This window comes from Dipodomys spectabilis, unplaced genomic scaffold (genome assembly GCF_019054845.1).
Source record: "Dipodomys spectabilis isolate Male_0828 unplaced genomic scaffold, ASM1905484v1 ptg000669l, whole genome shotgun sequence".
Taxonomy (NCBI): Eukaryota; Metazoa; Chordata; class Mammalia; order Rodentia; family Heteromyidae; genus Dipodomys; species Dipodomys spectabilis.
This window is the reverse complement of record NW_024871346.1, coordinates 4,770,883-4,783,942: the sequence shown is the minus strand read 5'-3', so window position 1 is coordinate 4,783,942 and position 13,060 is coordinate 4,770,883. Positions and strand designations below refer to the sequence as shown.

General features: G+C 34.7%; 1 protein-coding gene across 4 annotated transcripts in view; it reads right to left on the bottom strand.

Moving 5' to 3' along the window:
• Supt3h (SPT3 homolog, SAGA and STAGA complex component) overlaps window positions 1-13,060 on the bottom strand; it is a 241,546-nt gene that overhangs the window by 79,572 nt on the left and 148,914 nt on the right. For all 4 annotated transcript variants that reach the window (XM_042672007.1, XM_042672005.1, XM_042672004.1 and 1 more), the window contains exon 6: window positions 12,749-12,888. In XM_042672007.1, coding sequence (XP_042527941.1) covers window positions 12,749-12,888 — 140 coding nt within the window. The remainder of the gene's footprint in view (window positions 1-12,748; window positions 12,889-13,060) is intronic.

Here is a 13,060-nt window from a genome sequence, read left to right as displayed (position 1 = left end):
GAGGGGGGAACAATGCTCAATAGGAAATGTACTCATTACCTTACTCATGTAACTGTAATTCCTCTGTACAGTATCTTTACAATAAAAATATACATTAAAATTTTTGTAAAGGTGATGTACAGAGAGGTTATAATTACCTAGGCAAGGTATGAGTGCATTTCTTTTTGAATAGTTTTATACATTCTTTATACAGAAAATTTTCAGTGAGAGAAGTCATTAGATACTTAATCTTTGGGCCACACATATTTAATACTATACTGTGAGAACGCCCTCACTAGCAATGATGCAAGAATGCACTCCACTATGTCAATATTGGGCTAATTTCCTCGTTCTCCTTTCATAAGAAGAATTTCCCCCTTTAATTTACAGTGTCAAGAGGTCTTTTGATACTGGCAATAGAAGAGAGATTATGTATGGACTAAATATTAAGTCTGTCTTTTAAAAATAAAATACCCACTGGAAACTTTTAGAAATAGCTGCTTTTGAGTAGAACTAAGGCTTTATAAAAGTCAAGTACCTGTCATTGTTCTTCGAAAATATTCATGAGAAGTTTAAAATGATGTTTGAATAACATATGCATAGATGAATAGAAGAGAAGCTCCACAATCAAAACATTGCCAGTTATTTGTAAACCACTGTGACCTCATAGTTTTTCACTGTAGCTGTCTAAATGGAATGATTTGTTAGGTAAAAGTAAGCATTCTGTGCTACAGGAAAAATGTTTGGTATTCTGATTATATCGCAATAAGGTGAGGCTTCAAAAACATAAATTTAGTAGACATGCTTTGAATTTCCTTTAGGAAATTCTGTTCCAGTATCCAAACAAAATTCACCTATTTCTCATATGTAATGAACTCTTATAATATTAGCATCATATTTATTAAGACACATTTCTTAATAAGCATCACACCCTGCAGGAAACTTGACGATAAATGTAAAACAGGTCTAGACATCATCACCAAGTTCTTCACAGTAGGAAACATGATCTTCCTAAAAAACAACACAAAACAAAACCCTCATAAGGCAGAGGTGTCCAATTTTACTTTATAATCATTTTTCATATCAGCGGTTTTCCACTTCTCCAAAAAACAGGCTTGATAAACAAGAGTTGTCAAGGATGGAATACAATTGTCGCACTGAAATTTAGTGACAACAGAAAAGTTACATTTAAAACAAAAATATAAAATCCTTCAATTCATGAATACATTATAGGCCAAAGTTTTTAAAAAATATTAAAATACACTGGTTGTGCAGGGAAGGTTTTGCTGTTACATTTCTTCACGTTAACATATGTATTTCAATTCATCTCACCTCTTATCACTCTCCCTTACCCTTTTCCTTCCTTTAAAATCAATTTCAATAGATTTCATTATTCTGTTTTCATAAATGCAAATCATTTCAATCATCCTCGCTAAGAGGCAAAACGCTGAAAACAGAAAACTGGATGATCATTGACATCTCATATTTTTTTTCTGAAACCTTTCCAACTTCCTACCATCTGTCTTTAGAATTTTATTTTTCCCACAATAATACAGTGCTTATCAATTAATGCTCCCTACAGTTCAAATTTCTTTTCAGGTTTTTAAACCACTTTGCCTCTACTCCTTTTCAACCAAAAGTCTTTTGAAATAGTTCTCTCTTAGCTCATGATTAAGAGATGAACAATCTGATTAGCACAAATATGCAAATAACCCAATGTCCTTGGACCCTCATGAGTTTTCAAAATTTGTGAAAGAACCACAGTTATCTCTTATCAACTATGGTTTTAAAATATTGTGGAATTAAGACAATGAACTTTTATATTTACAAAGCAAATACGATAAATCTTTTATCTTTTCAAGTGTGATTCTGTTCAGAAATTAACAACTAGCTGGATAAAAAGCAGAAATAAGAGAAAATATCTTCATCCATCTCAAAATTAAGAGAGGCTAGTAAGCATGTATAATAAGCTCAGGTAATTCTTCCAGATGTAGACCAGACTGGAAGAAATACTGAACTTTCCTATTGCTTTCCTTTTCCAGATAGTACAGGTACCCATGATGTGATAGTTAGCAAGTTTTCTAATCTCTGTCTTCAGTGTCCTCATCATGTTAAAATAGCAAACATGAGATAGTATACAAATCAGGGTTTAGGATATTACTTGCCACATAACAAGTGTTATGCAAGTCTCTTCTTTCCCACCATTGCTTTGAGGGCATGGCAATTTACTCAACTTTACTTTGTGGATGTCTTCACCAGAGCCAACTTAAAACAATCGTAACAGCAGAATTTTTGCAATATTTTGAATGAAAATGACAAACATAAAAGGTTGTAGGCTTACAGGTTACTTAGGCAAAAGGAATCTGCTATAGAACTCAAAGACAACTGAACGTTTCTCCTATTTAAAAGTCAAGTGTTATAAATTTGCTGAAATTTTCTGATACTAATAGATATTTTAACAGAAACTTATGTATCCCTTTCGGGTAAAAATCATAAGAAAATAAGTTCTTTCCAAATGATTCAACAGCTATGCACCATAGATCTTTGGGAATATTTTTATTATTATGAGCTTATTTGCTTATATAATAAATAGTTTGTAAGTACCTCTAAAGTTACATACTGCTCTGGGTGCTCGAGATTTTGCCAAAATTTGTGCCTCCTGGAGCTTGCATTGGAAGAAACTATTGGAAGAAGAATGATAATATGGCTAAGGCAAGGTGGTATGTGCCTGTCATCCTACTGGCAAAGGGGTGCACAAAGAGGAGGATCACAGTCCAAGCTAGCCTGGGCATAAATTAAGACAGTATCTTACCAAGAATCAACACAAAAAAGACTGACAAAGTGGCTTAAGTGGTACAGTACCTGTTCACCAAACCCAACACCCTGAATTCAAAACCCCCACAACTCCCCTCTAGGCTCACTTCCTCCCAAACCAACCAACCAACCAACCAACCGCCAGCACACATCAGGAGGCTGGAAGTCTGATCTCAGAATCTTAGTATCATAGTCTGGTTCTGATAAGAACTTTTCTTCCTGGCTTACTGATAGCTGTTTCTTCATGTTCTTGCACAGCAAAGAGCTCTAGTCTCTTCATGATCCTGCAGGGTTCTTGCTCATCCCCTTATGGGAACTTATCCTTGTGACTTCATCTATACACACATCTATACACACTCTTCCCAAGGCCTTGGTCTCCAAAGATTACCATGTTGGCTGTTAGGACTTCAACAAAAATCAGTCCAAGGCACCTTTTTAATGGCAAGGCTGAGGGAAGACTGTCTCTCTGATAGATGCATCTATCTGCAAGTATCTGAGAGAAATGAGAGGGCTAGAAACCAGTGCAAAATATCAGTTTGTTTAGTTCAGAGCCACAGAGCTAACACTGGGGAAGGGGGAGAGACAGTGAGCAAGCGAATGAGTGAGCGATAGAGGAAAAGAGAGAGAGAGAGAAAGAGAGAAAACTAGATAGAAGATAAGCCAACATATTCAACAACATTAAGGGTCAGTAGTGACTTTAACAAAAAGCTTTGGAGAACAGTGAGGATAAAAGTATAAGTTAGGTTCGTTCTAAAGAGAGTTGGAAGGTAATACATGCAACCTCGTTTGAGAAGGTACATACTACAGGGAAAACAAAAAAATGTAGCTGGAAGTGTTTCAAGAAAGGGCAAACTTTCTACCATTTCTGCACTGATAAAAATTAATCAATAAAGTCTGTCAGTGTTGTACAGAGAGCTTGTGAAAGTGTTCTCATTGCTTCTCTTTCCTCAGTGAATCAGGATACAAAACATAGGGAACCAGAGTGGAAAGTAGTGCCAGAGGCTTGATAAGACAGAAAAAGGTGTGTGTAACATTTAAGCACAGCTGAGAGAGGGTACTGTTGCAGGGTGACTGACAGTACTAAGCACTATCTGAGGTTCAAAAGAACTGAAGTAGGTTGTGTTTTTCTCCCACTTCACTCTGTTGCTTGGGAACAGACATGGTATTGGAATGGCAAAGAGTTAATTTAGCAGGGAATGTAGCTTTCCTAGGACAGGCATTTTAACTGATGGGTTTGGTTCTAAAAAAGGTTTGGAAACTCTTTAATAATGATTTTCCTACCTTGTCTAAGGAAAATTTACTGAATAACCACCACAGATTAGATCGACAAGAAAATTCTAACAAAAATAATACACCCAACAATCTAACTACTATGTAACAAAACAACTAAAATATCTAATAAAAGAAGAAATAAAACACCCAGACACTTGGAAAATGTATACCTTTATATTTAAAGTATAATAAATAAATTAGGCCAAAAGGCAATTCAAAAGGTCACTTACAATATACTTACAAAATAATACTTAAATAATAGAGATACAACATGTTTTATAAATCTCTAGGCTATATCAAAAGCCATAATGAGAGGGAAATTTACACCTCTAATATTCCTCTGCTAAACAAAAATTATTTTCTTAGGATAGTACCTAGAAGTACATTTTTAACTCAAAGAACACAAAAAGAGATGTGAGTTTTTAAAATGCATTTAATAAATGCTGTCCCATGTATTTCCATATAGTTGAATCAACTGAGGCTTCCACTAACACATGAAATTGTCTACTTTTGCATACCCATGCAAACTGGGTAATTCTTGGTACAATTTACATGAAATACATTTCATCCCTTAAAGTATGGTTTATTTTTTCCCAGCTTTGATTTTGATTTTGCAGGTAGGAAACAGAAAAATTGGTATTATTAAAAAAGTTGGTATTATTTAAAATGTATTATAAACAATTTATGAATTTTCCTATGGATGTCTCCTTCAGAGAACCCATACTATTTTGAGTAACATGTATAGTCACTATATGTGAAAGAATCCAAGTCCCAAACAAATGGTGGAATAATTTACAATAATACCATGAGACACTAGTAGAATAATTTTAAAGAGTACTTGATTAGTTTCAGACAACTGATAGTCCAAAGAAGTAAAATCCAGGTTACAAAAATAACCAATCACTCCAGTTCAGTTGCATATAGAAGATCAGTATTTTTCTCTTATGTGTTTGGTTTATTTCTCATAACACATTATCTTCAGGAGTTGCCTTCAAATGGCAAAATCTCTTCATTTTTAAAAGGCTGAATACACATCATGTTATGCATGCATATCTATCATTTATATGTCTACCTATCTGTCCATTTATCCACCCACTCAAAATTTCACCTCTCTTTACCTACATAACTTTAAAACACTGCACATAGTTCTCAAGATACTCCCGCCTCAGATTCCTAAGCACTACATGTGAATAACATGTTCATATATTCTAGCTATGAAAGTATACCTATATGCATTGCATACAGACAAATATTTGAGGCACTATGCTAAGCATAGAAGATATGATAAGAAATAAGTATAGGCCTTATTTAGCAAGTTAAACTAAACTAAGCAAATGTAAGAAGTTACACCACAATTTTTCACATACTAATATATTTGAACTGAGATGTTGGGAAGAAAAGCAAACATCTATTTAGGAAGTTCCTTCAAGTAAGGTGTGTGTGTGTGCGTGCATATATGTGCATGCATGTGTGAGAGCATGCACACACGTATGCACATGGGTACCTTTAATGGCACCAGCCACCATTCTTAATTCTAAATGAATACAGTGATCTATAAGTAAGTCTAATCGTACTTAACATCTTGATTTTTATGATGAACCAAACATCAAGTATGCAAAGAAAGGAACGAAAATAAGTTATTTATACCAAACAAGAGATCTGTTAATTTAATTAAAACTGAAGCATTAAAAAGATAAAAATGTAGCTACAGAATGTACTTGGTTTCATATTTGGAAATACTAACTTGTGCTGGAGGTGTGGCTCAAGTAGTAGAGTGACAGCCTTGAAATACTAACTTGTTGAGATTAAACTGTAAGGATAAATAAAAGCCAGACTATATAACAACAATCTGCCCACCTACTGTGGGGAATGTGGATGAAGGAGAAAGAATAGGGAAACATAATCCACAAAATATTCAAGACAAAAATATTTTGGTTATTACAACAACCACAATTTGAGAACTATAAACATTTAATGTAAATTAGTGGTAAATCCTGTGGTGTTCTTAAATTCAATGATATTTTAAAAGTCTTCTCTGCCAAGGTGTTTTATAAACAAGGTGGTGGACTGATCTCTAAGAAAACCTTGAATGTATCTTAAAAGAGAGGATTTCGTTTTTTAAAAGAACAAATTAAAATTACTTGAGACAGAAAATATTGATTGGTTCTATAAAAATGCAACTGAACAGTATAATCAGCATGTTTTTGTCAAATACCCATTTATGCAAAAACAACCACAGCAGCCCGGTTAGGCCTGTACACATGTATTACTGCAGTGGGCACAGATGCTATGGTTCGGTGGCCATGTCTACCTTTATCCTAAGAAATGAATTTTTATTTCCTGTGATGGAGACAAGGTAGATGAACAGAAGTGACTAGCTCTGTATTTGATCACCAAGTCCTGACTAAAAATATTTCCCTGTAGCAAATGGGATGTCAGGTCACATATTCTGATTTGCAGAGGAGACACAGAATTTCTGACTATAATTTTAATGCTGCCACCTTGTATTTTTCCTCTCTTGCAGCCTTAGAAAAAGGGCAGGAAGAAAAATAACCCATCTAATTCTTATAGTACAGAAACTTTGAACAGTTCTGAAGGTAGAAGACAAATTGCAGTGGTAGGAAAATTTATTTTCATAAACACAGTAGTTATCTGGTTAATTTTGCTGTAGAGGAAAGCAACAGCCCTCCAGATTATATATCCAGAAATATTACGGAATGATCAAAAAATAAAAAAAGTTCCACAACCACTCTGGTTTCATACCTGGTCTGTGGGTGCTCCCAGAACAGTAGAACTCTGACTTGCCTGTTTGTGAGCTCACCATTCACAGATGAAAAGCCCAATGGGCTCCCTTGAGATCCACCTGTCCAATCTGAGACAGTGAACTACAGAACGATGGATTTGGGTCAGAGTCAGAAAATGTTCTATGTCCTACAATTTAAAACTTACTTTTTTCATGTCACTAATTGAAAATCCCTTCTCCAGGAGACTTTTTCCTTGGACAAGCATCCATGGAACAAAAACACAATTGTTTACCATTATAGAAATGTAATTTGAGAAAGTTTATAAAGTTGCAAGCAGAAATCAATTTCAGAGCTACATATTACAACCCAAATTTTGAGTTCCTTTTAAGTAACAGTATACGGGCTAGGATTTTAGGTCAGAAAATATATATTAATATTATATGCATTTCTGCTCCATGTAGGTAAAGTTATCAAAAGTTTGATAGATTATGACTACTAATATTTCCTGAAGAACAAGTCCATAAACTTATTGAGTTAAAAATTTGAACAAAAATTTTAAACAAAATTATATATATAAGTATATATATAATATATATTTTAAAGATTAAATATTAAAAAGAGGGGGCAATAATGCTTGATAGGAAGTGTACTCATTACCTTACTCATGTAACTGTAACCCCTTTGTACAGTATCTTTATAATAAAAATATATATTAAAAAAGAATAAATATAACAATGCATTCTTCCTGATGAATTTCATTGAAATGCTAACTTTTACAACATTACATTGCCTCATGTTTTAAATTTACCCTAGTTCTATTTTATTTTGTACCTTTTACAGCAAACCACCATGAGGTTAATTCTAATGGCTCTGCTTCTGGTTAGTTAAGTAATGTGCCTTGACTCAGAAAAACTCAATTTCAAATACAATAGCAAATGCAATAGAAAAATCTACAACCCCAAATCCACAAATAAAGTTGACATTAAGGCCTAATTTCATAATAATGCTAAGAATAGCAAATATTGGTTGGGTCTGGCAAACACTCTTTTTTCCTAGATATTTATCTTTCGATTAGCCAGGTATCACTCTAGCATTCTGTGGGCACAAACAGCATTTTATCTCTTTTATTACTATAGTTTTAGGACCCAGCACATGGCTGACTTACAAAAGAATCTCAATAAATAAATAAATGGATGAATGGAATGAGGGATGTATAAGTTACACTCATTCTACCATGCTATGGTTTAGGGAAAACTTCTGGAGATCTAAGCAAAGAGCCAAGGTTATAACATCACTTTATTCATTCGCAGTGTCACCCTGTGGAGGCCCTTCATTTTACAAACCTTTATGGTTCTCTTACTAAAGCTCTGGGGACCCATGCTTTTGTTCAAGGGGACCTGTATCTTCAGCTTTATCAATGAAGCAGAGGATTTGGGTAGGCTAGTCAAGACATTCTATCTTACCAGCTAGTGTGGCTGGCAGAGGTCTGGAGAGACCTTGAGATTTAAGCCTTGAAACATAGCTTTCTCTCTGTCTGGATTTGGAACTTCTATAGCAATTTGTGCTTCTAGGTAAAAAATCAGTCTGAAGATTAGGCCAACAAAACAGAAAAGGGCAAAAGGGAATTATGGGAAATTAAAGTTAGATATCCAATACTCATTGTGAACTATATTAAACCTTGCTTGGAGGTAAATTTAACGCGGGACTCTGTTTACCTAAACCAATACATACATTTCCATAATTGCTTAATTCTATTTGAAATGAAAGTTTTTGGAACCTGCTAATCTAAATATCATGTAATACCTGATTTCTAGACATACTATAAAGCCACATTATGGTACTGGCATAAAAATAGACATACAGACCAATAGAACAGAATAAGAGAACCCAGAAATGAATCTATACAGCTTCAGCCAATTGATTCTTGACAAAAGTGCCTAAAATGCACATTGAGGAAAGCATAACATCTTCAACAAATGGTGCTGATAATTCAGATGCAGAAGATAAAGCTTATCTCCTATCTATCACTCACAAAAACCAGCTCAAAATGGATCCGAGACCCTTACTGTATGAGCAGAAACTCTGAAACTACTAGGGAAAAACAAAGGTAAAACACTGATGTTTTTGTATGCATGCAATCAATCCTGGGGATTCATATATGGTAGGCAAGTAGTCTACATAAGCTGTGTCCCTAGTCTATTTCTTAATCCCAAATACATTAAAAAATTTAAATGTCTTTGAGTTGCAGCTCTTAAATAAAACTAACAATTTTTGGTATTTGTAAATAGTCGCATCTTACTGATACTTTTGCTAAAACCTTACCTAAGATATTTTGGACTCACTTTATAGGTACTTTGTTTTCCCTTTAAAATTAAAAAGATCATGATATGTAGAAAAGGGGACTAACAGAAAGAAAACTGGAGATGTACAGCCATCTCCTTGGTTTTATGAACAAGTCTTTCAGTCCATTTATCTCCAAAATTAACAACTGTAGGGCTGAAACTTCTAGAGGATCATAGCCCATACAGTATTTGGGGCACAGTTGAATGGTACCCTAGGTTCTTCTTTTCACTCAACTTTCTGTTTTAAGTTTTATGGCTGGTTCATTTTAGGTTAAGCAACACAAGATGACAACCTAGGATCTCACCCAATTTAGAGTTTAATCTTTTCTTTTTTTTGGTCTGTCATGGAGCTTAAACTCTGGGCCTGAGCACTGTCCCTCAGTTCTTCAGCTCAAGGCTAGAGCTCTACCACTTGAGCTACAACACCACTTCCGGTTTCCTGGTGGTTTATTGGAGATAAGAGTTTCATGGAGTTTCCTGCCTGGGCTGGCTTTGAACCATGATCCTCAGATCTCAGCCTCCTGAGTATCTAGGATTACAGGCGTGAGCCACCAGCGCCCGGCTTTAGTGTTTAATTTTTTAAAAATCAAGCTGCCTTAAATTTTATGCAAATAGTTTTGTTTTCTTGCAAGATTACAGTTTAAGGGCTTAATTAAAAGTTTTAATTAGGGCTCCAACTTAAAAGCATGACACAAATAGTTACTGGGGATTTTGAACACTCCAATGTGTTTAACGGCTGATTTCTCTGGTAAATTCTATCTTTACTCTCATTTACTTTTATCGGTTGGAAGATTCTACAGAAAGAAGAGTTCACCTGATGTTTTAAGTATCCATCTTTGAATCCCCTTCACAAACTTAGACTGACCAGTCACTTGATTAATCATAAACCTAGTTTATCGGGCTCCTCCAGAAGCGGAGAGGCTAGATTTTACCTAGAGCTCTTCTGTGACTGATCAGAATTCCTGGTTGTTAGAAACCCCAAAGCTATCTGCAGCTTATAGTGACACTTTCTTGCCTTCTGCCAAACCACATTTAGTTGGTTAGAATTCAGAAAATCTAATGAAAAAAAGAAACCATTGTCAATGCTAAAACATACTCAGCTCATTTGGGAATGGAGTGGGTAGAAGGAGGGGTGAGAGGAGGGACAGGAGGAGAGGTAGGAAGAGTGGGTAGAAAGAGGGGCTTGCTGGAAGAAGCTGTAGTCATATGTATTATTTCCCAATTAAAAAAATCCTTAATTTTATTTAATTTTTACTTGCTAATTTGGAAGGAACTTTAGAGGTCATGATCCTGAATCTCAACTATAGTTATACCAAGTGTTAGAAATTTAGAGTTAGAGAGAAAGTAGGGTAAGAGTTAATTAACTCTTGATAATGGACTATCAAGGCAAAATGAACACATAAATTCAGACATTTTTCATATTTTGTCATATAATGCTTAATAGTAATGAAGTAAAAATTATGAGAAAAAGTTAGACACACATTCATCAGCTACATAGGAAAGCACCAAGTGTGGTTTTTCTATGCTTAGTCAATGTTTTGAGAAGAAGCTAGGGGTCCCAAGTGAGTTTTTATGACTATAAGCGAGTTTCTTTTCTGAAGTACATTTATATGAGAGGAAAAAATACAACAAAGAAAGAAAACCCAAACTACGCTTGTTGGTAGGTCTATACCATTTTCATACATTTAATGGCAGAAGGTAGTACACAATGTTTCTGCAGCCATAAGTGATACTTAAGAGGAAAATTAAATCACTGAATGATGCCAGGACTGATTATTCCACTGCACTTTAAAAGCAAGAGATTGCAGTCTGTGAATCCAAAGTGGTTTCATATGGACCGCTACAGTTGTGGTTTACTCTTGAAAGTATAACCTGTCAAATTAGAAGCAGGCAAGGCCTCTGCTTTTAACGGTTCCACTTTCTACTGTCTACAGTTGTGGCTATAGGCTATCATTTTTTTTTTATCCAGTTAAATTCTGGTTGTTTTTTTTTGAGGAGTAGAATATCAAAACGACTGTCTGTTATCTCAGGTTTTAGTCCTCATATAAGTTGAAAGAAGTTACCAATCAGGCTTGTAGATGAAGCAGACTTCTATTGTGACAATTGTTATCAACTACTAATATTCCATTATCCTGCTTACCACATATAATTACAGGAAAGTGGTATATGGGCCGTGTAAGTGCTTAAACTTATTCCACTCTGCCCTTTCAGATACTTTATTGATTTTAACAAGTACCTCATTGACTCATCATTTTCTAGACCTACTATCACGACTGTGGGCTAGTATGAGCTTAATGTTATAAAATGCTCCATTTTTTTCCTCTTTTGCTTAATTGTGGGATATTCCTTAGGAAACAAGTTTGTTTAGCTGAGATTTTTCCCATCAAACCAACAAGCTATCTGTTCAATTTTATGTTTCATTTAGAGTTGTTCCATAAGGCCCATGTTTTATAATATAAAAATATTAAAAATAAAGATACACAGTATTTGTTCTCTGTGTGATACACTATAAGTGAAACCATGCCACTAAATAATCATATCCTGTTTAGGCCATAATGACATCAGAAATTTATGTTTATCATCTGCTTTGGACAACTTAGCATGTTTTTAGCTCAAGGCAATGTTGAACTAAAACCATTTGCAGTTGCCCAAACCAAGATAACCACACATTTCTAAGGTAATTGATACCTAAAAGAACACTGCCTTTAGATCACAGTTCATGATCTAAGCATTGCTAATTCTTTAAAGAAGGTTGTTAAAGTTTATAAAGCATATATGTCTATTGGACTTCCTCCAAAATTTAACATGAAATAATTATATTTTTAGCATGCATAGACACTATGATGAAGTAGGCACTTAGCAAATCGTTTCAGAATTCTGGAATTACCTCTCTTGACCAATTTAAAGAGAAAGGGGAAATTGAATTGACTTTTTTTTTTAATCACGTAAAGATATAGTAACAGTGGTGAAAACTGTCCTGTATTTTGGATGGTGCTCAAGTGAAATAAATCATTACTTTCATTTTCCTGAAGTATATTTAAAGAAACAATAATTTCATGTATAGATGGCTTTTAAGGTCAATAAAACACATACAGTTTTCAAATCTATTGTGAAAACATATCCAGGCAATCCAAATATATGTCAGTAATTGTGTTAGTGATACAAAGCATGTAATTGCCCTGAGTACCACCTTGGCTAGTGAGTCCAATCATAACCTGCAAACACTCTGAAAAATAGCTCTTTGCAAGTTATGCCAAACAAAAGTGGCAAGTAAAAGCCTTTCACCCAAAGATAGCAGTATAATTTGGAACAAAAAAAGTAAATATCTGATTATAAACTAGCTTAAACAGAATAAAATGAAACCAGAAAATGTCAGATCCTGAGGAAGGAAACCTTGTTTTCAAAGGAGAAACAGAGAGACAGAGAACTGAAGCTGTCTTCCAAAGTCAACTGTGAGAGAAATTCCCTCTCTATACGGTTTATACCAGGGGATACTAATGCTATCAGACAAAGGACTCTCTGGAGGAGCAGCAACAGCATGGTACACGATGATGCAATGGTGAGTGTGTTACTGTGAAAAAGAGGAAAGTATCATACCTCCATTCTTTCTTGTTTAACGTCATCAATTTCCTCATCTTCAAACATTGCCAAAAGTTCTCCTGTCTGGTCAATAGAAGTGAGGAAATCCTGAGCAATTTTCTGTCTTTTGTTTGTATTACTACTGCCACTCAATTTGTCTTCATGAAGATAAGGAAAGAAAAAAAGAGATGTTATCCATAGGTTTCTATCAGTACTCAACAGTACTTGTATTAAATAATGCACAGGAAATTAAGAACTGGCATTCTTTCAAACATTTTTTTGAAAGGGGGATTCTTGCATCTAAAATACAAGTGGAGGATTTACAGAATT